The 24,602-nt window shown below is 42.1% G+C and overlaps 1 protein-coding gene and 1 non-coding gene across 2 annotated transcripts in view; one reads left to right on the top strand and one right to left on the bottom strand.

The window, feature by feature from the left end:
• REDIC1 (regulator of DNA class I crossover intermediates 1) overlaps positions 1 to 24,602 on the bottom strand; it is a 97,920-nt gene that overhangs the window by 69,107 nt on the left and 4,211 nt on the right. Inside the window, 1 exon segment of the mRNA XM_062195236.1 lies at positions 8,413 to 8,452. Within this exon segment, the coding sequence (XP_062051220.1) occupies positions 8,413 to 8,452 (40 nt within the window).
• Positions 852 to 956, top strand: LOC133762632 (U6 spliceosomal RNA). Its single transcript, XR_009866304.1, has one exon. It is a non-coding gene; the product is annotated as a U6 spliceosomal RNA (small nuclear RNA).

Raw genomic sequence — 24,602 nt, 5'->3', positions numbered from 1 at the left:
CCTCGTTTCAGATCGACCCAGCTCCAGCTGCTGCAGCAATTTGGGGAATGAGCCAGCAGATGGAAAACCTCCCTTGCTCTCTGCCTCTGCATCTCTATAACTCTGCCTTTCAAATAAATAAAAAAATCTTAAAAAAAAAAAAAAGTATTTACTTGTTAAATGTTTGTTTACCAATCAACAGCTATGTGTTAGACACTGTAACACATGACCTTCAAAAATCTTTCTTGGCCATTAAACAACTCAAATTGAAGCTATAAATATGATTCTAAGTGTGAGATGTCAAAAGTGAGAAAAATCCAAGATGGCAAAAAATATAATGCATGAGGTCATATTTCTAAGAATCATAGATCATATTTCTAAGAGGTTAAGACTCTCTCACATTAACATTGCCGAATACTGTCAGCTAACACTTTTAAGATTATTTAAAATAACTTAAAATAACGACTTTTAAGATTATTAAAAAAAAAAAAACTTGTCGGGCAGGCACCGTGGCTCACTTGGCTAATCCTCCGCATTCAGTGCCAGCATCCCATATGGGCGCCGGGTTCCAGCCCGGTTGCTCCTCTTCCAGTCCAGTTCTCTGCTGTGGCCCGGGAAGGCAGTGGAGGATAGCCCAAGTGCTTGGGCCCTGCACCCGCATGGGAGACCAGGAGGAAGTACCTGGCTCCTGGCTTTGGATCGGCATAGCTCTGGCCATGGCAGCCATTTGGGGGGTGAACCAATGGAAGGAAGACCTTTCTCTCTGTCTTTCTCTCTCACTGTCTAACTCTATCTGTCAAATAAAAAACAAACAAAAACTTGTAAGATCTTTAAGAGACTTGCCAGCTATTAAGCAATAAAGTAAATATCTGGTGCTTGCTTCGACAGCACATATACTAAAAACTGGGACGATACGGAGATTAGCATGGCCCCTACACAAAGATGACATACAAATTCGTGAAATGTTCCATATTTTTAAGAAGATACAAAAAATGAAAAAAAATCTGCCATGTTCATGCACTGGAAGAATCAATATCATCAAAATGTCCATTCTTCCAAAAGCAATTTACAGATTCCATGCTATACCAAATTCTTCTCAGATTTAGAAAAACTGATGATGAAATTCATATGAAGTGGGGCTGGCTCTGTGGCGCAGTGGGTTAACACTCTGGCCTGCAGTGCCAGCATCTCATATGGGCTCCAGTTCGAGATCCAGCTGCTCCTCTTCCAATCCAGCTCTCTGCTATGGCCTGGGAAAGCAGTAGAAGATGACCTAAGTCCTTGGGCCCTTGCATCCAGGTGGGCGATCCGGAAGAAGCTCCTAGCTCCTGGCTTCAGATCGGTGCAGCTCTGGCCGTTGCGGCCAATTGGGGAGAGAAGAGGCAGTTGAAGACCTCTCTCTCTCTCTCTCTCTCTCTGCTTCTCCTCAATCTGTGTAACTCTGACTTTCAAATAAATAAATAACTCTTTAAAAAAAATTCATATGAAGTAACAGGAGACCTTGAATAGCTAAAGCAATCTTATACCAAAAAAAAAAAAAAAAAAAAAAAACAAAAACAAAAAACAAAGCTGGAAGCATCACAATACCAGACTTCAAGACATACTGCAGGGCAGTTATAATCAAAACAGCTTGGTACTGGTACAGAAACAGATGGAAAGACCAATGGAACAGAATAGAAACCCTGGAAATCAATCCAAACATCTACAATCAACTTACATTCAACAAAGGAGCTAAAACCAACCCCTGGAATAAGGACAGTCTCTTCAACAAATGGTGTTGGGAGAATTAGATGTCCACACATAGAAGTATGAAGCAAGACCCCTACCTTACACCCAATACGAAAATCCACTCAACATGGATTAAAGATCTAAATCTAAGCCATGATACCATCAAATTAATCAAGAACATTGGGGAAACCCTTCAAGACAGAACATTGGGGAAATCCTTCAAGACACTTCAAGACACCTGAAAAAATGTTCAGGATCTCTAGCCCTCAGGGAAATGCAAATCAAAACCACAGTGAGGTTTGACCTCACCCCAGTTAGAGTGGTCTTCATACAGAAATCAACAAACAACAAATGCTGGAGAGGATGTGGGGAAAAGGGCAAGCTAACCCACTGTTGGTGGGAATGTAAACTGGTAAAGCCACTATGAAAAACAGTATGTAGATATCTCAAAAATCTGAACATAGACCTACCATATGACCCAGCCATCCCACTCCTGAGAATTTACCCAAAAGAAACAAAATCAGTAAACAAAAGAGCTATCTGTACCTCCATGTTTACTGCAGCTCAATTCACAATAGCTAAGACATGGAAGCAACCTAAATGCCCATCAACTGAAGAGTGGATAAAGAAACTGTGGGTTATGTACACAATGGAATACTATACGGCAGTAAAAAGGAATGGCACCCAGTCACTTGCAACAAAATAGAGCAAGCTGGAAAACCTCACACTTAATGAAATAACCCAGTCCAAAAGAGACAAATACCATACGTTCTCCCTGATTTGGGAGAATTAATAGTGCTCCTAAAATCAAAGTTACAGAAGCGAAACTGACACTTTAGAATCACTGACTTCAACAGTCCTAGACCTGTCAAGGGACAGTTTATCATTATTACTTTTTATTTTGTATATCTTTTCTTTTTTTATTTTGACAGGTAGAGTTATAGACAGTGAGAGAGAGACAGAGAGAAAGATCTTCCTTCTGCTGGATCACTTCCCAAATGGCCACCACAGCCAGTGCTGTGCCAATCTGAAGCAAGGAGCCAGGTGCTTCCTCCTGGTCTCCCATGTGGAAGCAGGGGCCCAAGCACTTGGGCCATCCTCCACTGTCTTCCCAGACCACAGCAGAGAGCTAAACTGGAAGAGGAGGAACCAAGACTAGAACCCAGTGCCCATATGGGATGCTGGCACCCCAGGTGGAGGATTAACCAAGTGAGCCATGGCGCCAGCCCCTTGCATATTTTTTTTGTATTGTTTTGTTGTTTCTGGTTTTTTTTTTCTTTTCTCTTCTTCATACTATATGCTAAACTCATGTAACAAACAGTTAACCATATGTATTTTAAGTCAACTGGAAAAAGATCTCAGTTGAAAACAAGAGGGAGAATAAGAGATGGAGGACGTAGTCTATAACTGTAAAGCAGTACAGTTCTGCATATAGTCCTACAGACTTATTTCTAAGGGTATAGCCTAAGAACTTGTCACGGGATTCCAAATTCCTAAAAATCAGTCGTATAAATGTCATCTTATATGTTAATATGATCATCTTAAATGTTAAAGTCAGCATATAGATGGGTTTAAGTGTAAAAGTGATCATATAAATAGCATCAAGTGCCTGATAATAATAGTAGAATTAAAAAAGGAAGGAAAGCCCAATATGGGAAGCAGTCCACACAGCAGACTCCTAGAATGACATTTGTTGTAAATAACACTCTGATCTCAGAATCAGCCCTTAAGGCTTCCTGGTCTGGTTGAATGGAAAGCCAAGACTCTGTGGCAAAAAATAGCCTAAATGGAGGACCTCTGTGAGACCTCAATGGAAAGAAAGGGCCATCAAAGGATGTACTCTTCTCTGAAGAGAGGAGAGAAAATCCACTTTACTCATGGCCGTGTCTAATTACCGATAGAGTCTATGGTCACAGAAGGCTACCATAGCCTTGGCAGCCCATGGCAACAGCCTTGGGTGATCACTGACATCATAAATAAGAATATTAATTGTTAAAGGAACAACAGAAGTCACTGTGCACTTACTCCCCATATAGCATCTCTGCCCCTAATAAGTTGTACTATGAGAATCAACTACAAATTTTGTTCCCAAACTGTACTCTGTGTTTTGTGTGTGCATGGATGCAAACTGTTGAAATCTATGCTTAGCATGGAGTTGGTCCTCTGTATATAAAATCAAACTAAAAAGGAACCATGATAAAGGAGATGGGAGAGGGAGGTGGGAAGGGAGTTGGGGGAGTAGGAATGAGGGCTAGAACCACTATATTCCTTAAGTTGTATCTATGAAAAAATGCATTCATTAAATAAAAACTTAAAAATAAAAATAAATATCTGACAATAAATAAACAAGATACAAAAGTTTCATACTTCATTTGAGAGAGCTGCAATGCTACACTGCATTAAGATATCTTCTAAAAGATCATACTATGGGCTGGCGTTGTGGTGCAGTAGGTGAAGTCACCACCTGCAATGCTGGCATCCCACATGGGATGTCCTGGCTGTTCCACTTCCCATCTAGCTACCTGCTAATGGCCTGAGAGAAGCAGCAGAGGAAAGCCAAAATGTTTGGGCCCTGCCACCTATGTGACAGGGACTCCTGGCTCTGAGCTTCCATTTGGCCCAGCCCTGGATATCAAGATCACCTGGGGAGAGAACCAGTAGATCTAAGGTCTTTCCCAGTCATACTATAGTTCCATAATTAAATAACAGAACTTTACAGTGTAACTACTTAGCCCCACTCAAAAAAATTCTATGACTATGATAAATATTATAATTGATAGTTTTTTGAGTTAAAATGTTCTTTCTTTAGGCACTCTGTGATGGATAAAAGCACAATGAGGTTGGGGCTGGTTCTATGGTGCAGCGGGTTAACAACCTGGCCTGAACCACCGGCATCCCATATGGGCGCCAATTCTAGGCCCGGCTTCTCCTCTTCCAATCCTGTTCTCTGCTTTAGCCTGGGAGAGCAGGAGATGGCCCAAGTCCTTGGGCCCCTGCACCCATGTGGGAGACCCCGAAGAAGCTCCTGGCTTCGGTTCAGCACAGCGTGGCCGTTGCAGCCATCTGGGGAGTGAACCAGTAGATGGAAGACCTCTCTCTCTATGTCTCTACCTCTCTCTGTAACTCTGTCTTTCAAATAAATAAAATAAATCCTTAAAAAAAAAAAAGCACAATGAGGGAGACAATGACATAAATAATTAAAACTGAGTATGATAAGAGATGGTATAAAATTCTCAGGACGGGGTCAGCACTGTGGCACAGCAAGTTAAGCTGGCACCTGCAGTGCCTGCATCCCACAGGATTCAAGATTTGATTACCAGCTGCTACACTTCCAACCCAGCTCCCTGCTAATGTGCCTCAGAAAGCAGTGGAGGATGGGCACAAGCGCCTGGGCCCCTGCACCCACAAGGAGACCTGGAAGGAGCTACTTGGCTCCTGACTTCGGTCTGGCCCAGCCATGGCCAATGAGGCCATTTGGAGAGTGAACCAGTGGATGGAAAATCTCTCTCCATCTCTCTAACTCTGCCTTTCAAATGAAATAAATAAATCTGAAAAAAATTTTTTCAAGAATAGTATGTAAATTATAGCCTGGGGCAGGATGGGCAGAGGGAAGACAGGGAGATAAGGATGTCAAGAAATGATTTCTGGGGCCAATGCTGTGGCACAGTGAGTTAGAGTCCTGGCCTATAGCACCCACATCCCATAGGGGTGCCAGATCGAGTTCCAGCTGCTTCACTTCTGATACAGCTCCCTGCTAATGCACCTGGGGAAGCAGCAGAGGAGGGCCCAAGTGCTTGGGTCCCTACACCCACGTGGGAGACCTGGGAGACCTTCGTCGTTCCTGGCTTCAGTCTGGCCCAACCCTGGTCGTTGTGACCATTTGGGGCATGAACCAGCAGATGGAAGACCTCTTTCTCTCTACCTCTCTGTGTAACTCTGTCTTTCAAATAAATAAAAATCAATCTTAAAAAAAAAAGAAAAAATGGCCGGTGCCGTGGCTCACTAGGCTAATCCTCTGCCTGCAGTGCCGGCACCCCGGGTTCTAGTCCCGGTTGGGGCGCCGGTTATGTCCTGGTTGCTCCTCTTCCAGGCCAGCTCTCTGCTGTGGGCCGGGAAGGCAGTGGAGGAAGGCCCAAGTGCTTGGGCCCTGCACCCACATGGGAGACCAGAAGGAAGCACCTGGCTCCTGGCTTCGGATCGGCATAGCTCTGGCCATGGCAGCCATTTGGGGAGTGAACCAACGGAAGGAAGACTTTTCTCTCTGTCTCTCTCTTTGTCTAATTCTGCCTGTCAAAAAAAAAAAAAAAAAAACAGGCCGGCGCCGTGGCTCAACAGGCTAATCCTCCGCCTTGCGGCGCCGGCACACCGGGTTCTAGTCCCGGTCGGGGCACCGATCCTGTCCCGGTTGCCCCTCTTCCAGGCCAGCTCTCTGCTGTGGCCAGGGAGTGCAGTGGAGGATGGCCCAAGTGCTTGGGCTCTGCACCCCAGGGGAGACCAGGATAAGCACCTGGCTCCTGCCATCGGAACAGCGCGGTGCGCCGGCCGCAGCGCGCTACCGCGGCGGCCATTGGAGGGTGAACCAACGGCAAAAGGAAGACCTTTCTCTCTGTCTCTCACTGTCCACTCTGCCTGTCAAAAATTAAAAAAAAAAAAAAACAATTTCGAAGGTAGATGAATGAATCAGAGTGACACAAAGTAGGTATGCATATGTGTTTCCTGGAATAAAGAACAGCAAAAAAATGCTACTCAGGAGACTTGGTCCTCAAACTTTAGCCATGATTATCTCTAATCTGTGTCTGGTATATGTATCATTTACCTGACTAGAACAGGCTCAATTTTCTGTTATGTCTCAGTTGGTAAAAGCACCTAGAAAATGCTCGGCAGAGAATTAGAAAAATTTCACCTTGAAAAGAATCATTTTAAGGGGACCAGTGAGACAGAAATAAAATCTCCAGAATGTGTCAAAAAAAGAAAAAAAAACACAAGATGAAGGGGAATGGTGAACTGTGTAAAAGATGATGAATATTAAACTAAGTCAGGCAGAAAATCTTTTTTTAAAGATTTATTTTATTTATGTGAAATAAAGAGATAGAGAGTGATGGATTGAGGGAGAGACATATCTTCTATCCACTGTTTCATTCCCCAAGTGGCCACAACAGCCAGGGATGGGCCAGACTGAAGCTAGGATCCAGGGGCTTCTTCCCCGTCTACCACATGTGTTCAGGGGCCCAAGAACTTGGGTCATCTTCCACTGCTTCCCCAGGCTCATTAGCAAGGAGCTGGATTGGAAATGGATCAGCAAGAACTTGAACCAGTCTCCTTATGGGATGCCAAGTGGTGGCTTTACCCACTACACCACAATATTGCCCTGAAGACTTCTTTCAGCTGAACATAAAGTCCATTGTTAACACTAGCAAGAACTGTACAGTGCAACACACTGAGGAAACAATGGGAGGAAAGAGTGAATGGGGGGGGGGGGGGACAGCAGATGGTCCAGAGAGGGAAATATCCTACCACTACAGTCCTCACTCCTTGGCTTTCCTTTTATTTTACATTTGACTTACTGATGTATTGTTAGAGTTTTTCCCCATGTTTTGAAAACTTTTTGTAAAAGTAATGATTATTTAAGACTTATTTTTTTTGAAAGGTAGAATGACAGAGGAAAAGACTGAGAGAGAGATCTTCCATCTGCTGGTTCTGTCCCCAAATGGCCACAAGAGCAAGGGCTGGGCCAGGCCAAAGCCAGGACCCAGAACTCCATCTGTCTTCCATGTGAGTGGCAGGGACTCAAGGACTTGAACCTTCACTGCTTCTCGGGTACATTGGCAGGAAGCTGGATCAAAGGCAGTATAACCAGGACTCAAACCAGCACTCTGATATGAGATGCTGATGTCCCAAGAGGTGCTTATTCCACTGTGCCACGACACCTGCTACTATAAATCTTATCTATTTGAATTCTTCTAGGAGTTGCTTCTTTGCTCAGCACTATGTATTGCGGATTCCTCCACACAAATTACATGCAGTCAATACACTGATACAATGGCAGTTATTCAGATCCAGAGATCCAGAAGGAATTCCAAGTTCTTAGCTTTGGCGTTGCCCGGCCCAGGCCAAACTTCATCTCCATCTCCTAAGCGGGTGGCAGAAGCCCAATACTTGAGCCATTTTCTACAGCTTTCCCAAGTGTATTAGTAGGAAGCTGGATAGGAAGTGGAACAGCCGAGATTTGAACTGGTTCCCCTACTGGATGCCAGCACTGCAGGCAGTGGCTTTACCTGCTACACCGCAGCGCTGGTCTCTGGCCTTCTTTTTTTTTAAAAAAGAAGAAAGTACATGTGTGCAAGAGTTTCTCTCAGACACACACTGCTCAGTTTTAAGTTCATCTCTAATACAGTGTTATTAATAAAAAAAAGCACAAAAATGGGAGCAGGACATAGGTTACAAGACCATTACAGTATAATAAGCAGTAAGTGATGATCTGAATTAGAGCACTCATAGCGCAAGCAGTGGTCAAGTTTGCAATGTATTTTGGAGCTAAGAAGACAGTAAGAACTAACAATGACCTTAAGTCTCTGCCTAAGTAAAAGGTGCTTTATCAAGCTACCTGCAAAAACAGTTCATTTAGGTGAACCAATCAGCAGGAAACTGCTTCAGACAATCACTGTTTTCACAAGGCTAATATAAATAAAATTTTATTTTCTTTACCTTTTGCTTTCTCCTTTCCTGCTTTATTAGAACTCTGGTCCTGAAAAGAAAAGGTTAAAAGAGACAATGATTAAACAGGTGGTCTCTAATACTCCTGCCAACAAAGCTGAATGAAGGACATTTTAAAATGCAGTGTTAACTTTATTATTTTCAAAGAGTTACAGAGAGAGGTAGAGACAGAGAGAGATCTCCCATCCGCTGATTCACTCCCCATATGGCTGCCACAGCCAGAGCTGTGCTGATCCGAAGCCAGGAGCGCCATTCTAGTCTCTCACATGGGTGCAGGGGCCCAAGCACTTGAGCTATCTTCCACTGTTTTCCCAGGAGTAGCAGCAGTGACCTGGATCAGAAGTGGAACTGCCAGGACTCAAACCCATATGGGATGTTGGCACTGCAGGCAGTGGCTTAACACACTGCCACAGTGCTGGCCCCAAGTTAAGATTTCCACATATGGATTTTTGAGAGAACACACTTAGATTATAGCACCTTCTTTTTTAAAAAAAAATCTATTCATTATGAAGGTGTTTCATATCTACGACAGTTGTGCCAAACATAGAATTAAATGTCAACGATACAGTAATATTTAATGGTGATAAAATATTTGTTCTACAAATAGTAAAATGCTACGAAACATTCATAAGCAGATCAGCAAAATATATCTTTTAGGAGACAAGAGTTTCCTCTAGGTCTCTTCCTGCAGGGTCCCAAGGACCTGGGCCATCTTCCACTGCTTTCTCAGGCATATTAGCAGGGAGCTGGATAGGAAGTGAAGTAGCCAGGACTTGAACCGGCACCCATATGGGATGCAGGCATCACAGGCAGCGGCCTTACCTGCTATACCACAGTGCTGGTCTCAAAATAATTCCTAATATTGTATGCTATATATGATGCAGCATGTTAGATATTTCTCTCTACATGTATAAATTCATTTCATCTCCATGGCAACTCTACAAAATAGGTTACACTTTTGTCCCTATTTTACTGATGAGGAAACCAAGGCACAAAGAAGTTACATAACCTGCCCAACGTCACTCTTCTTATTAGTGGTAGAGGCAGGATTCACAGCCAAGAAGTTTGAGTTCGCAACTTTTAATGAAAAATACCTTACACTACTTTTCAAGTAAACAAACTGAAAATAAACAAAGATGTTCATTTTTCCAATGATTTTCATATACATGAATGACAGTTACTCAATACTCCAGCTCTGCCACTTAATGAACTTGCTTTTCCCATTAGCTATGTCTTTTTTTTTTTTTTTAAGATTTATTTGAAAGGCAGAGAATTACAGAGAGAGAAAGATAAACAGAGAGAAAAGTATCTTCCATCCACTTGTTCACTCTCCAAATGGCCATGATGGCCAGGGCTAGGCCTGGCTGAAGTCAGGAGCCTGCAACTCCATCCGGATCTCCCTGCCTGGCAAGGGCCCAAATATCTGAGCTAGCTCCTGCTTTCTCAGGCACAGGAGCAGGGAACCAGAGAGAAAGCAGAGCAGTGGGACTTCCACAACACCGGTTCCAAATAGCTATGCTTTAATTGATTATTTTGAATTCGATGAGCAAAGAACCATAACACTCTGTGCACTACAACACCACAAGGGTAATGCTGCCATTCAAAATACAAAAAAAAAAAAAAAAAAATAGAAGTTGTTTACTGACTCATCACATGCTAAGAGAAAGGAGGACCATGGAGATTATTCTCCAACATTCTACAACTTGCAAAATAAAGTAATATTGCAAAGTTCAAAAATGTTAAGTATGACACAGTCAATAATATAAAACAATTCAGGCTATAAAACATAACAAGTAGCACTATCAATTGTATGAGTAGCTCCAACATAACAGAGTTCATATTAGGGACAAGTCTAAATGTATTTTCCATACCTATGTATGGATAAATCAGGTGATTTTAGTCCAGCTTAATTTTTCATTGTCAATGACACTTTTAGTTTCCACCAAATTATATGTACTATCTAATGCCCATCCCCATCTGTCTCATAGAAACTTACCTAGGAGTTTAAGACTAACATCTGTATCAGCTTGGAAACAGCTAAACGACAGCGAAAGTGAAAAAGGATTCTTCTGGCCAGCATTATCTGTGGCTGGCTGCAGGGGCCTCTGCCTGTGAGTCCACGCCAATAGCACACCATGGCAGTGTGGGTTTGGTCCTAATGCTATGCTGGTTTCAGTGGTCTGTGCATTCCATATGACATCCGGCATTGTGGCACTGCTGGCCATAAGACTAGGCATCTTAGTCTACACTAGCTGCAGGAAGTGGCTCACAGGGAAGGATTCCATTTTCTGACATTTTCCCAGTTCACTGCCAATAGCACACCAACTGTGGATTAGAGACAATTCTGGGCTTGGGGACTCCTAGCAAAAACAGCCAGAAATCATTCAACAAAAAGTACACTAAGCAAAATGATAAAAGGCATTAACAAAAGAAACAGCTCAGGCTTTGGGCTCAGGTGCTGGCCTGCGTTGAGGTTTCTGTCCTATTCCTGCCAAAGCAGTGACCATGGTGCGAGGAAGCCCACCACTGCTCTCCACCTGGCACCCTTAGCTCACGATGAACTACATGCCGGCACCGTCAGCCTCACCCAGGGCACTGACAAAAAGCGCTTGGGCCAGCTTTGAGATGAAAGGACACTTACAGGCTTTTTAAGAAGCACTGATCAGGCTGGCACTGTGGCTCAGCAGTAAAGCTGATGGCCGCCTGCAATGCCAGCATCCCATATGGGCACTGGTTCGAGTCCTGACTGCTCCATTTCCAATCAACCTCTCTGCTATGGCCTGGGAAAGCAGTAGAGGATGGCCCAAGTCCTTGGGTCCCTGTACCCACGTGGGAGACCCAAGGAAGCTCCTGGATTGTGGCTTCGGATCAGCCCAGTTCCAGCCATTGCGGCCAACTGGGGAGTCAACCAGCAGATGGAAGACCTCTCTGTCTCCCACTCCCCTACTCCTTCTCTCCGTGTAACTCTGACTTTCAAACAAGGAAATAAATCTTAAAAAAAAAAAAAAAAGGCACTGATCAGTCTGGATTCAGTGACACATCCTCCAGCAAGTGTGCATTGACGAAATCCTGGAAGAACAAAGGGTGGAACAGCATACCAAGGTGGAAGCAGCAAAATTAAAAATTCAAGCTCTTCGCTGGTGCCACGGTTCTAGGCTAATCCTCCACCTGCGGCGCCAGCACACCGGGTTCTAGTCCCAGTCGGGGCGCTGGATTCTGTCCCGGTTGCCCCTCTTCCAGGCCAGCTCTCTGCTGTGGCCTGGGAGTGCAGTGGAGGATGGCCCAAGTGCTTAGGTCCTGCACCCCATGGGAGACCAGGATGAGCACCTGGCTCCTGCCTTCGGATCAGCATGGTGCACTGGCCGCAGCCCGCCAGCTGAGGTGGCCACTGGAGGGTGAACCAAAGGCAAAGGAAGACCTTTCTCTCTGTCTCTCTCTCACTATCCACTCTGCCTGTCCAAAAAAAAAAAAAAAAAAATTCAAGCTCTTAAGGATGGAGGTCTCCCCACTCCTCGGGCAGACACTCGGATGAATATGAGGTCCTTTGCTCAGAAGCTGGTGCTCTTGGAAAACAAGGGCTGTCACTGAAGGAAAGTGACATCTTGGTCACCTCAGACATTCCATCAGAGACTGTGGAGTTTTGAAAAGTCATCCTTAATTCTTTCATGAAGAAATCATGTGGGTCTGTTGTTTTGTTTTCTTTTAATTATTTTTAAAAGATTTTCATTTACCTATTTGAAAGGCAGAGACACAGAGAGAGATGGTCCATCTGCTGGTTCACTCCCCAAATGGTCTTAATGGGCAGAGCTGGACCGATCTGAAGCCAGGAGCTTCTTCCGGGTGTCCCACACGGGTGCAGGGGCCCAAAGACTTGGGCCATCCTCTGCTGCTTTCCCAGGCACATTAGCAGGAAGGCGGATCATAAGCGGAGCAGCTAGGACTCCATTTCTGGCACTCATATGGGAGGCAGGCACTGCAGGCTGCAGCATTGCAGGCGGTAGCCTTACCTGCTAAGACACAGCACAGGCCCCACTGTTTTGTTTTGCTAAATAACAAAATCATTATTTGAAGAAACAGTGGCATGGACTTCTTTCACAGGTCACCGTGGAGCCAGTAATCACTTATTTATATTGCACTTACCCCAAGTTAGACTTTCCCAGGGACATCCATCATGTACTTGTAAATAAAATACAAATATCAAAAAAAAAAAAAAAGCTCAAAATTATCTGTAAGCTCAAAGACAGACAATTAAAAAATGCAAGTCAGAGGAGAAAAATCAAATAAAAAAAGGATCAATAGGGGTAAATAAGGTTCATGGGAACTTAGAAAAAGCAGAAAATAGCTCATGTTGGCGTAACTGGAGTTCAATAGCAACCTGAAAATAGTCAAGGGGTGAAAGCATATTCAAAGGGATAGTTGCCAGCGCTGTGGCTCAACAGGCTAATCCTCCGCCTAGCGGCGCCGGCACACCAGGTTCTAGTCCCGTTCGGGGCGCCGGATTCTGTCCCGGTTGCCCCTCTTCCAGGCCAGCTCTCTGCTATGGCCCGGGAGTGCAGTGGAGGATGGCCCAAGTGCTGGGGCCCTGCACCCCATGGGAGACCAGGAGAAGCACCTGGCTCCTGCCTTCGGACTGGCGCGGTGTGCCGGCCGGCACGGCGGCCATTAGAGGGTGAACTAACGGCAAAGGAAGACCTTTCTCTCTGTCTCTCTCACTATCCACTCTGCCTATCAAAAAAAAAAAAAATAATTATCACTGCAGTAATATGTTAAGAAACAGGCAATATACAAAGATTGAAGGGTAGACACTTAGTCTGGCAGTCAAGATACTGGTTAAGATTCCTGAAGCTCTTATCAGAACACCTGCATTCAAGACCCGGCTTCAGCTTCTGATTCCAGATTCTTGCGAATGCAGACACAGGGAGAAAGTAGTGAAGGTTTAAGTAAATGAGTTCCTGCCACCCTTGTGGGAGACCTGGACTGAGCTCCTGGGTCCCAGCTTTGGCTCAGTCCAGTCCTAACCACTGTGGGCATTCAGGAAGTTAACCAGCAGATGGGAACTCTCTCTTTCTCTCAAATAAGTAAGTTTAAATGTAAAATAGCAATCAGAAATTCAACATGTAAAAATAAACTTTAAAAATACTCAAAACACAAATACTAGTTCCCAGTATTTCCCATCTTTTTCCTTTTGTTCTCCCTTCTTTACAATCAATTTTTCAGCTCTCATACTGCAAACAATGTCCCTTTTCCAGTTTATTTGGTGCCATGATTTTCAAACTTTTGTGATTTTCTTTATTTCACTGTATAATATGGCTACTAAGGATAGTGCTGAAGGCTGTGGCTTAACAATCCTGTGATATGCATTCCACAGAGAAAATACCTAAGTTTCATTCAAGATTCAGGCATGAATTAAACTGCTATTGTCTGTGACCTCAATGTTAGTGAATTGACAATGTATATTTAAACAGAAGCACCATAAACAAAGGTTCTGTACTCATCACCTGTTTTAATTTTTTGTACAGGTTGTAGACATTCGTGTTCTTTGATAACCTGTGTTTGAACACCTTTTGTGTGAGTTTTCCACCTTATGAGTTTTGTATGAAAATATCATCAGAGGCTCACAAGAACCTAGTCCTGTATTTGATCCACAAGTAGGAATTCAGTATTTATCAATGTTTGCACTGACTGTATCAAATCTAAGTATTGGGAGAATGAGACCTGAGTATATATATGAGAATACTTCAGAGAGTCCACAGGAAAAATGAATTACAAGATTAGTCTTTTTTGGTACAACAAATTTTTGAAATCCATGCATTGTATTTTCATAACATGAACTTTTAAAATATCTTCAAATTTGTTTTTATACCTAAATATATGTATATACCTGTAAAGTGTAAATCTGTGTGTATGTATTAAGTAAGCTCAGAATTAAAAGCTCCATTTGATTAAAAAAAAAGAAGGAAATTAAGTAGACAACTGACATGCTGAGAAGGCTGAGGAAACATATTTTTGCAAACAGTAGGAACAAGAAAGTCCAGTCAGCTGTGGTATCATGTCAAAATCATTGTATAATTAATCGTATAATGACATCACTTCTGGAACTAGTGAACACTGGCCACCACTGACAGCATCAGCTCCAATGCTAGATTTCACTAGCATCACTGATGACGAAAACTCAATCCTACTGCAGCTTCTACAACTTCTTCCAATTATAATACAAGATCCATTCCTACCATTAGAACCACTGAGACCTGACAGAATCCATTACGACACTAGGTCTGAATCCCCAGGCTCCATGAAACTGCACACAGAAAGAGAATCTAAAGACGAATGAGAGGTGCCGTGCAGGAAAGGCCCCACCAGGGACACTCCAAACTGCTGAGAAGCTGCACTCTACACTCACAAGGAGCCTGTCTGGACGTCCCCACCCACTTCACATGGATCCGGGTGTTGCTCTGTACCTCCCACAGCAAGCAACTTATGAAGGGACTCTGCCTGCTACTCAACTGAAAGAAGCCTGGCTTCAAACCCCCGTCCTCTCTACTGGCAGGCTCAACCCCACTCTCTTTATCCCCCACTCTGTCCGCCCTAAAATAAAGTCTTATCTACTGTTCCTGGTCTCTTCACTGTCTTTGAACCTCCAAATCATAAAACCTAACACCTATTTCCTTGGGTCACTAGCTTCTGTTTCAAAGTATAGGACACTTACATCACTAGCGGCAAAACAGACTGAGAAGCAATTATTTGGGGATAGTTTTAGCTTCAATACTGACAGATGGCTTGAACCTACCACGAAAACTCTTAAGGTGGAAAACTGACACAAAAGGTGTTCAAACACAGGTTATCAAAGAACATGAATGTCTACAACCTGTACAAAAAATTAAAACAGGTAATGATCAACAATTCATTTTTATTTGACCATGTCCTTATACTTCTGTTTTATGGTTTGTTTAGGCTAAAATGAAAATACAGTATTGATGTATATTCCCTAAGCAATGGAGGAAACTAGCTAGAACTTTATGACTAACAAAATATATCATAGCAAAATACTTGCACATAACTAAAAGGACATGCCACTGAATTCCCAGAAATCATTTGTTAAATGCATTCAACATTGATCACTACAGTACTAAGTATTCAGTCACCAAATGTATTTAAAATTTAAAGGTTTGAGGACTTAAGATGGCAGAACAGGGTGGGAGCTTACTGCTCTAGTCTAGGAGAACATAATTTAAAAAAAAAAGAAGTGCTGAGGGGCTGGCGCCATGGTTCACTTAGTTAATCCTCTGCCTGCGGTACTGGCATCCATATGAGTGCCAGGTTCTAGTCTCAGTTGCTCCTCTTCCAGGCCAGCTCTCTGCTGTGGCCCGAGAAGGCAGTAAAGGATGGCCCAAGTGCTCAGGGCCCTGCACCTGTGTGGGAGACCAGGAGGAAGCACCTGGCTTCTGGCTTTGGATTGGCACAGCATGCTGGCCGTAGGGCCATTTCGGGGGTGAACCAACAGAAAGAAGACCTTTCTCTCTGTCTCTAACTCTGCCTGTCAAAAAAAAAAAAAAAAAGTGGTGGCCAATGCCACAGCTCAATAGGCTAATCCTCCGCCTTGTGGCGCCAGCACACTGGGTTCTAGTACCAGTCGGGGAACCGGATTCTGTCCCGGTTGCCCCTCTCCCAGGCCAGCTCTCTGCTGTGGCCCAGGAGTGCAGTGGAGGATGGCCCAAGTGCCTGGGCCCTGCACCCCATGGGAGACCAGGATGAGCACCTGGCTCCTGCCTTCGGATCAGCGTGGTGCGCTGGACGCAGCACGGCGGCCATGGGAGTGTGAACCAACGGCAAAAAGGAAGACCTTTCTCTCTCTCTCTGTCCACTCTGCCTGTAAAAAAAAAAAAAGAAAGAAAGAAAGAAAGGAAAGGCTGGTGCTGTAGTATACCAAGTAAGCCAGTAAGCCATTGCCTGCAGTTTAAGCATCCTTTTTGGGTACCTTTTCAAGTCCAGGCTGCTCTACTTCTAATCCAGCTCTCTGGTATGGCCTGGGAAAGCAGATAATAGCCAAGGTCTTTGGGCCCCTCCACTCACATTGCAGTCCCAGAAGACGCTCCTGGATCCTGGTTCCAGATCGCCACTGCTCTGGCCACTGCAGCTATCTGAGAAGTGAACCAGTGGATGGAAGACCTCCCTCTCTCTCAATCTCCCCCTCTCTTTCTCTCCCTCCCTCCTCCCCTCCCTCTCTCTGCCTCTCTGTAACTCTGACTTTCAAACAAATAAATAAATATTTAAAATAAAACAAAATTATGAAATTTGTATACCATGGAATACTACCCAGAATTAAAACAGAACAAAATCCAGTAGTTTTCAAAAAAATGGATGAAACCAGAAAAAATCATTCTTAGTGAAATAAGCCAATCCCAAAAGAGCAAATATCCTATGTTCTCCCTGACCTGTGATAACTAATAGAGCACTTAAAATTTAATGCATAGAAGTGAAATTGAACTTTTAGAAGCAATGACTTTGAATAGCCCTTGTCTCGACTACTGCGAAACAGTTTTGGTTTTTTTTTTCCCCCGTACTATTTGTTGAACTCATTATTTTTTTTTTTTTAATTTGACAGACAGTGAGAGAGAGAGAGAGAGAGAGAAAGGTCTTCCTTCCGTTGGTTCACCCCCCATATGGCCCTACGGCAGGCATGCTTTGCCAATCCGAAGCCAGAAGCCAGGTGCTTCCTCCTGGTCTCCCACACAGGTGCAGGGCCCTGAGCACTTGGGCCATCCTCCACTGCCTTCTCGGGCCACAGCAGAGAGCTGGACTGGAAGAGGAGCAACAGAGGCTAGAACATGGCGCCCATATGGATGCCGGCGCCGCAGGCAGAGGACTAACCAAGTGAGCCACGGCGCCGGCCCCTGAACTCTTTATTTCACATAGAGTTAATTATATGTGTATGAAGTTAACTGAAAATAAATCCTAGTAAAAAATAAGAATGGGAATAGGAGAGGGAGAAGGAAGAGCAGTCGGAGAGTGGATGGGAGGGTGGGTATGATGAGAAGAATCACCATGTTCCCAAAGTTGTAATTATGAAATGTATGAAGTTTGTATTCATTAATTAAAAGGTTTCTGGAGAAAAAAAATTTTAAAAAACAAACAAAAAAAGACTTAAGAGTTTGCCTTTATTTTTATGTAAATGTTCTCCAACTTATTTTACTACTTGGGTAATTGGTCCAAAACACAGCTCAGCTTTTCACTTAGGGCTATGCCTTCCAAACCATGGCTCCAACTTTGCTTTCAACTTTGTTTTCTGCTTTTCTACATTACGGATCTCAAAACCTAACCAAAGTAAAGTACATACTTTACCTCATATTACTGATACTTTTCCCACCATATTTCTCATTCTAAATATTTGACACTTTGAAGACCTCATTCAAATGCCAATTTTTCATGAAATTTTTATTTATATATATTACAAAAATATTCTTAAGAATTTTCCAATTTTTGTCTGGAAATTTAAATCAGCAGAAAATTTGGGAGAGGTTAGGATAGAGGTTCATCTTGAACAGTAATTACTACATTATTCTGGAAAATGGATTTTTAAAGAAATATATTATAACCATCTCTTTTGGTATTAGCTGTCATTATGGTTTATATAGTTAAAAACATTAGGTAGGTGATAACCTTTTCAGAGAATGCTCTATAAACCATTCATTCTGAGTGCTGGGAATAGGAGGTATTGGTTACATTTTCCTTTACTAAGAAAGAAAAAAAATTTAAATGTGGAAACAGGGTAAGGTGGGGAGGAGGAGAAGGGAATACAGCATAAAGGAAGAACAAAGAAAGAAAAATGACAGAGACAAAAAGAATGGGAACCATGCTCACTACAGAAATCCATCTGGCATGTAATCTTCTTGCAAGGAAACGTTTAAAAAAATTGGTAAAGAGATACTTTACTTTAAAAAAGAGAGACACATAGGCAACGAGTTTGCCAAAGGAATACCAAAAATAACACTAACATATACTTTCTGCATGCAGTACCGGGAGATACTGATCAGGAATTAAATACTATGGGTATTATACAATATCTTACACTATCAACCTTAAATCTTTCCTTTTTTGTTTTCTTTCACGTTTTGGTTTCCTGATGAGGTTATTTTCTTAGAAGGCACAGTGCCAGACAATGCAAACTGTTTCAGAATGTGAAAATGTTATAACATCATGTGATAAAATTGGAAAATATAAAGAAAGTTAATGAAACAATTAACAAGTTAAAAAATATTTTATAGCTTGTATTACACTGAAATAAGTATTAATCTAAAACACCAATATTTAACAATGTTTGCTTGTGGACTTATTAAGATTCAGGACAGTATCTAGCCTAGAAAAAGCACTTACATTGGCTTTCAACAAAACTAAAGCAGGTCAAACAGATGTGTTAGGAATAGTAATGATTATGTTAGAATGTTATGGATTTTAATAAATTCCTCTAATACAAGAAAAAGGCTTTTAGAGATACATGAATTACAAAAAGAAAGGAATTGAGAGGAAAACTGTCAATGAAGTAGAATTCCACCTACCACTCAGCATAGGGACCAAATTAAAACAAGTTCTTGGAGACTGAATTCTTTCAGTGTTTTCACACAGTAAACACTGTTCCACAGCCACAGGCTGTAATCATGAGCACAACCACTCCTGAATCACACAGTGGAAGATATTTCACAGTATGAATGGTAGTCTAACACAGATTCAAGCTTCAGGCTATACATATCATTAATTCAGGGCAAAAAATGTATATATTCATAGTTCTATTAGTACTGTTTCTAAAATTTAGCAATAGTCTTGAAAAACTTATTTCCATTAAACTTACTCAACTACTATTTAACTGCAATTTGGCAATTCATGGCTAAAAACTTAAGTTTTCCATACAATTATCCCTAGTAATCTTACAGGTAACCAAATAGATTTTAATTTTAATAAGCAAGATTTAAAATACAAAACACTCAAATTTCTAAAATAATCTTCATGTAAATCTTCAAAAACCTAATTATTCACAAATTTTAAAAAACATGAGTCAAGTTTTAAAGGAATAATAATAGGTCTTTAGTTTATTCCTATTCAAAGAGATGTGCTCTACCTGCCAGACTGCTACTCACTTTGATGATGATGGTTACAGTGATGATAATCATCTGGGAAAGTGTCAAATCAGGAAGGACAAAATCAAGAAGCTGCGATTAGAAGTGGACCCAGGGCCGGCGCCGTGGCTTACTAGGCTAATCCTCCGCATTGCGGCGCCGGCACACCGGGTTCTAGTCCCGGTTGGGGCGCCGGATTCTGTCCCGGTTGCCCCTCTTCCAGGCCAGCTCTCTGCTGTGGCCCGGGAGTGCAGTGGAGGATGGCCCAAGTGCTTGGGCCCTGCACCCCATGGGAGACCAGAAGCACCTGGCTCCTGCCATCGGATCAGCGCGGTGCGCCGGCCGTAGCGCGCCTGCCGCGGCGGCCATTGGAGGGTGAACCAACGGCAAAGGAAGACCTTTCTCTCTGTCTATCTCTCTCACTGTCCACTCTGCCTGTCACAAAAAAAAAAAAAAAGAAGTGGACCCAGAACTCTGACTCAGGATATTTTCCCAAGTATTATCTTTATCACTCCATGCTCTCAATTTTTTTCCCAAAGAAATCTTTTATTTAAGGAATACAGACTTCATGTATTTCCTAAGAACAACTTTAGAAATATAGTGATTCTTCCCACCTTACCCACGCTCCCAAACCACATTCTCGCCCCTCTTCCTCCTCCCTCTCCCATTCCCAGACCCATTGTCCACTAACATCCATTCTATATTAACTTTCTACACAGAAGACCATCTCTGTACTAAGTAAAGAGTTCAACAATTTGCATTAAAAAAAAATATATGTTACTCAATAGTCGACAAGGGCTGTTCAAAGACATTGCATCTCAAAGTTAATTTCTTTTTTTTTTTTTTTTAGAAACTTAACCTTAAAGAAGCACTCAAGAATGATACATATTTTGGGAGCACTTACATATAACTATAACTTATGACACTTAAGACTATCCTCCATTTAATACATTTAAATAAAGTAAGTCCTTGAGAACAAGTTTTATAATTAAGGAAGCACCTAAGCAAACAAGCAATGGAATTGGACACTTAGGCATAACTAAAACTTATGAGACATAAGAATATCCTCCACTTAATACACTAAAATGAAATAAATCTTTGAGAAGGAGTTTTACTGTTAACTTCTCATAACTCTTTTAGGTCAGAGGTCCTGCATGGGAAGTTAGTGCACAGAGACTCCTGTTGTCCATTTAACAATTAACACTCTTATGTATGACGTCAGTAATCACCTGAGGCTCTTGATATGAGCTGTCTAGGCTATGGAAGCCTTTTGAATCCACAAACTCGGTATTTAGAAAAAGGCCATAAGCAAAGTGGAAGTTCTCTCCCGCTTCTTAGAAAAGCTCTCTCACAGAGGTCTTTCATGTACCACATTTTTTGCCATGGTGTCTTGGCTTTCCATGCCTGAAATGCTCTAGTGGGCTTTTCAGCCAGACCACTCTCATTTTTTACAAAACAAAACTTGACAAATATAATGAAAAAAATTGTTGTGTTAAATTCATGCAATTTTTTCATAACACACTTTCATGGAACATTTTAAAGTCCCTCTTAAGTAGTTTCTAAGAATATGTTTCCAATAAATATGTCTCAATTTTATTCTGATACAAAATATAAAATTAACCAATTAAAAATAAGCACTCCAAAGCAGGCCTCTGGCCGAGCAGCTAACACACCTGCATTCTGCATTGCAGTGCCTGTGTTCACTCGCCGGCTTCAGCAGCTGAATCCAGCTTCCTTCCAATTGCACACCTTGTAAGTCAGCAGGCAATGGTTCAATTGACTGGGTCCCTTTCATGCCTGATGGGAGACCCAGATTATGTTTATGACTTCTGGATCTAGCCCTAGCCTTAGTTCATCCACTGTGGGCATTTGGGGAGTGAACCAGCAAACAGGATTTCACACACTCTCTATCTCCCTCTCTATATATATATTTACATAGTTTAAAAAAGTATTTTTGAAAAAAAGGCATTATATCTTAAGATTCTTTATGCCCATCACAATACTCCAATGTAGAATTTGAAAACCAAACATAAATTTTCAAAGTCTTGTACAAAATCTTCAAATCCTTAGTTTCAGTAATTAACAAAAGATTTAAAACATATGATTCTTGGTTACTCCATTTATATCATACTTTGAATAAAGATTTCCAAATGTTTTTGAACAAAAAATGCCATCAAAACTTAGAGGACCAGTTTATAAAAATATTCAGTAGCCATGGAAGACCCATAGATTATTTATGGAGTAACTCTTCAAAAACTAAAATGTGAAACACAATTATTGAAAACAGTAAAGTAGGGCCGGTGCTATGGCACAGTGGGTTAACACCCTGGCCTGAAGCACCAGCAACCCAACTGGGTGCTGGTTTGAGACCCAGATGCTCCACTTCTGATCCAGCTCTCTGCTATGGCCTGGGAAAGTAGTAAAAAGATGGCCTAAGTTCTTGGGCCCCTGAACCCACATAGGAGACCCAGAAGAAGCTCCTGGCTTTGGATCGGCCCAGCTCCAGCCATTGCAGCCAACTGGGGAATGAACCACTGGATGGAGAACCTCTCTCTCTCTGCCTCTCCTCTTCCTGTGTAATTCTGACTTTCAAATAAATAATCTTAAAAAAGAAAACAATAGAGAAAGAAAGCATATAATACAGAGAATCATTCTTTTTTGCTTTCTAAATCAGTTTTGTCTCAAAAATATTGTAGTTCAGTTACATTACTGTGCATCTATGATACAACTTCAAAATCTCATGGAAAATTTTAAAAGATGACTATTTTTTATGGGAAAAATGCTGAAACCCATGTATAGTTTAAAATTAAGCTTCTTAGTTGTAACTATATAGTATACATATACCACAACCAATTTCAAGTGCCTTCCAGCTACACAAGTTATATGATATAATAAAAACGCTGTTTTACTCATGATGCTATGATTCATCAATTTTGTATTCATATGATCCCATGAGTAATCTTATCTTCAATGCTGTATTTATGGAATTAATAATTATATGCACAACAATATCAGATGTTTCATTTTTAAAGAAATGAATTTCCAAATATTTCCTTAATTCCAATAATTAGATGAAAAAAATTGACTGGGATTAGTTGACAATCTACCTACAATATCTGTTAGCAATGGCACAAAATCAGCACATTTAACCATCATGAAGTTCTAATAAATGCTACATATGTATAGTTATCACCTCCTGTACACAAGAAAATTTAAATAAATGGAATTAACTTAGAAGTCATCTGATCTAAACGAAAAGCCACACTTCCGAGTGATACACAATTGTGCCTTCTGCAGTTAAATGTTTTAAACTGTTGTCTGAAGGCATAATATCTTTGAAATAACTACTTAGTTTCAAACTAATTCCTGATTTTTTTTTCAGTTCTGAATTTTCAGATTTTCATGTGGTAAGGAATGCTAAATACTATTAAACATTTAGTGCACAGGTAACAGATCAGCTTCCTTGCAAATTTAAATGCAAGTAGTTTTTTATTAAGTGTTAACTTTTGCTTTGAACTCCCTGGTACCAAAACTATTACAAAAGCATTACCAATGAATATGAAAAAACAAATAGCTGTTGACAAAACCACAAATATTTCATTCACTCCTAATCTCAAATTTCCCATTTCCTACTGACCCCACCCCAGGCATGGGAGCTATACAAATCCCTCAGACCTTACCAAGCAATGGTTTAGCTAGCTCATACCCCAAGTGGCCAGGACAAACATCAGTGATAAATTAACATCTGTGGGTCGGCACCATAGCTCACTAGGCTAATCCTCCACCTGTGGTGCCGGCACCCTGGATTCTAGTCTCAGTTGGGGCACCAGATTCTGTCCTGGTTGCTCCTCTTCCAGTCCAGCTCTCTGCTGAGGCCCGGGAGTGCAGTAGAGGATGACCCAGGTCCTTGGGCCCTGCACCCGCATGGGAGACCAGGAGGAAGCACCTGGCTCCTGCCTTCGGATCGGTTTAGCGTACTGGCCGCAACGCGCTGGCCATAGCAGCCACTTGGGGGGTGAACCAACGGAAAAAGGAAGACCTTCCTCTCTGTCTCTCTCTCACTGTCTAACTCTGCCTGTCAAAAAAAAAAAAAAAAAAAAATTAACATCTGTGACCCTACTCAGCACATTAGTTGCCTCTAGCTGCTCAGGACCCTGGCCACTTCCTTTATCAGCAAACGCCCTCCATGCTTTTTAAAGGAGCTGCTTGTAACTTTCCATTTGGAAAGCATCAGAATAAGAGAACTGGGTTACCATTCTATGTCTTTCAGATTTACGTACAAGGTAAAGCAAGAATTTTATATTTCATATGACTTAACACATTAACAGAACCATGACAGAAATGAAAAAAATAGATGTTCACTGAATCTAACAGGTTCACTGTAATGGAACTATCATTTTAAGAAAAAGGCTAAACTGGGCATGCCTCTGGGACCACAGGCATAAATCTTGATTAGCCCAAGCAAACTGGGATGACGTTCTTTGTACATTTTAGTATACACATTTATCACATTAAAAAAGAGATGCACAGACCCAGAAGCTAATTTACTCAGCTAATTAAGCTTACGTTTCCAGACCCTTCACTGACTGAGTCCCTTTCCAAGGCCCGGTATCTAATGTAGTCACGATTTTGTATTTTTTCCATACAGATGGCTCCCTATGACCTGGATCTACCCCTTCCCCCGCCCTACCCCCCCCATACACACACACACACTCCAAGAGATCCCATCCACTGGTTCACTACCCTAATGCCTTCAATTGCTGAGGCTAGGCCAGCCTGGAGCTGGCAGCAGGAAACTCAATCACGGTTTCCCAGGTAAGCGACAGCAATCCAAATACTTGAGCCTTTATCTGCTGCCTCCCATGGTATACACTGTCAGGAAGTTGGAACTGGGAGTGGTACTGGATTGAAATCCAGGCATTCCAATATGGGATGCAGGCACCACAAGCAGCATCTAACTGCTACACCAGATCTAACTGCTCAGGTGAACTAGAACTGCACTTACAAATAGTAACCCCTCCCTCATCTCCATTCCAACAGAGCTGCACCTGGGTCTTTCCCATGATATTAGCT

This window comes from Lepus europaeus, chromosome 6, assembly GCF_033115175.1.
Source record: "Lepus europaeus isolate LE1 chromosome 6, mLepTim1.pri, whole genome shotgun sequence".
Classification (NCBI taxonomy): Eukaryota; Metazoa; Chordata; class Mammalia; order Lagomorpha; family Leporidae; genus Lepus; species Lepus europaeus.
This window is presented reverse-complemented; position numbering and strand designations above follow the sequence as displayed.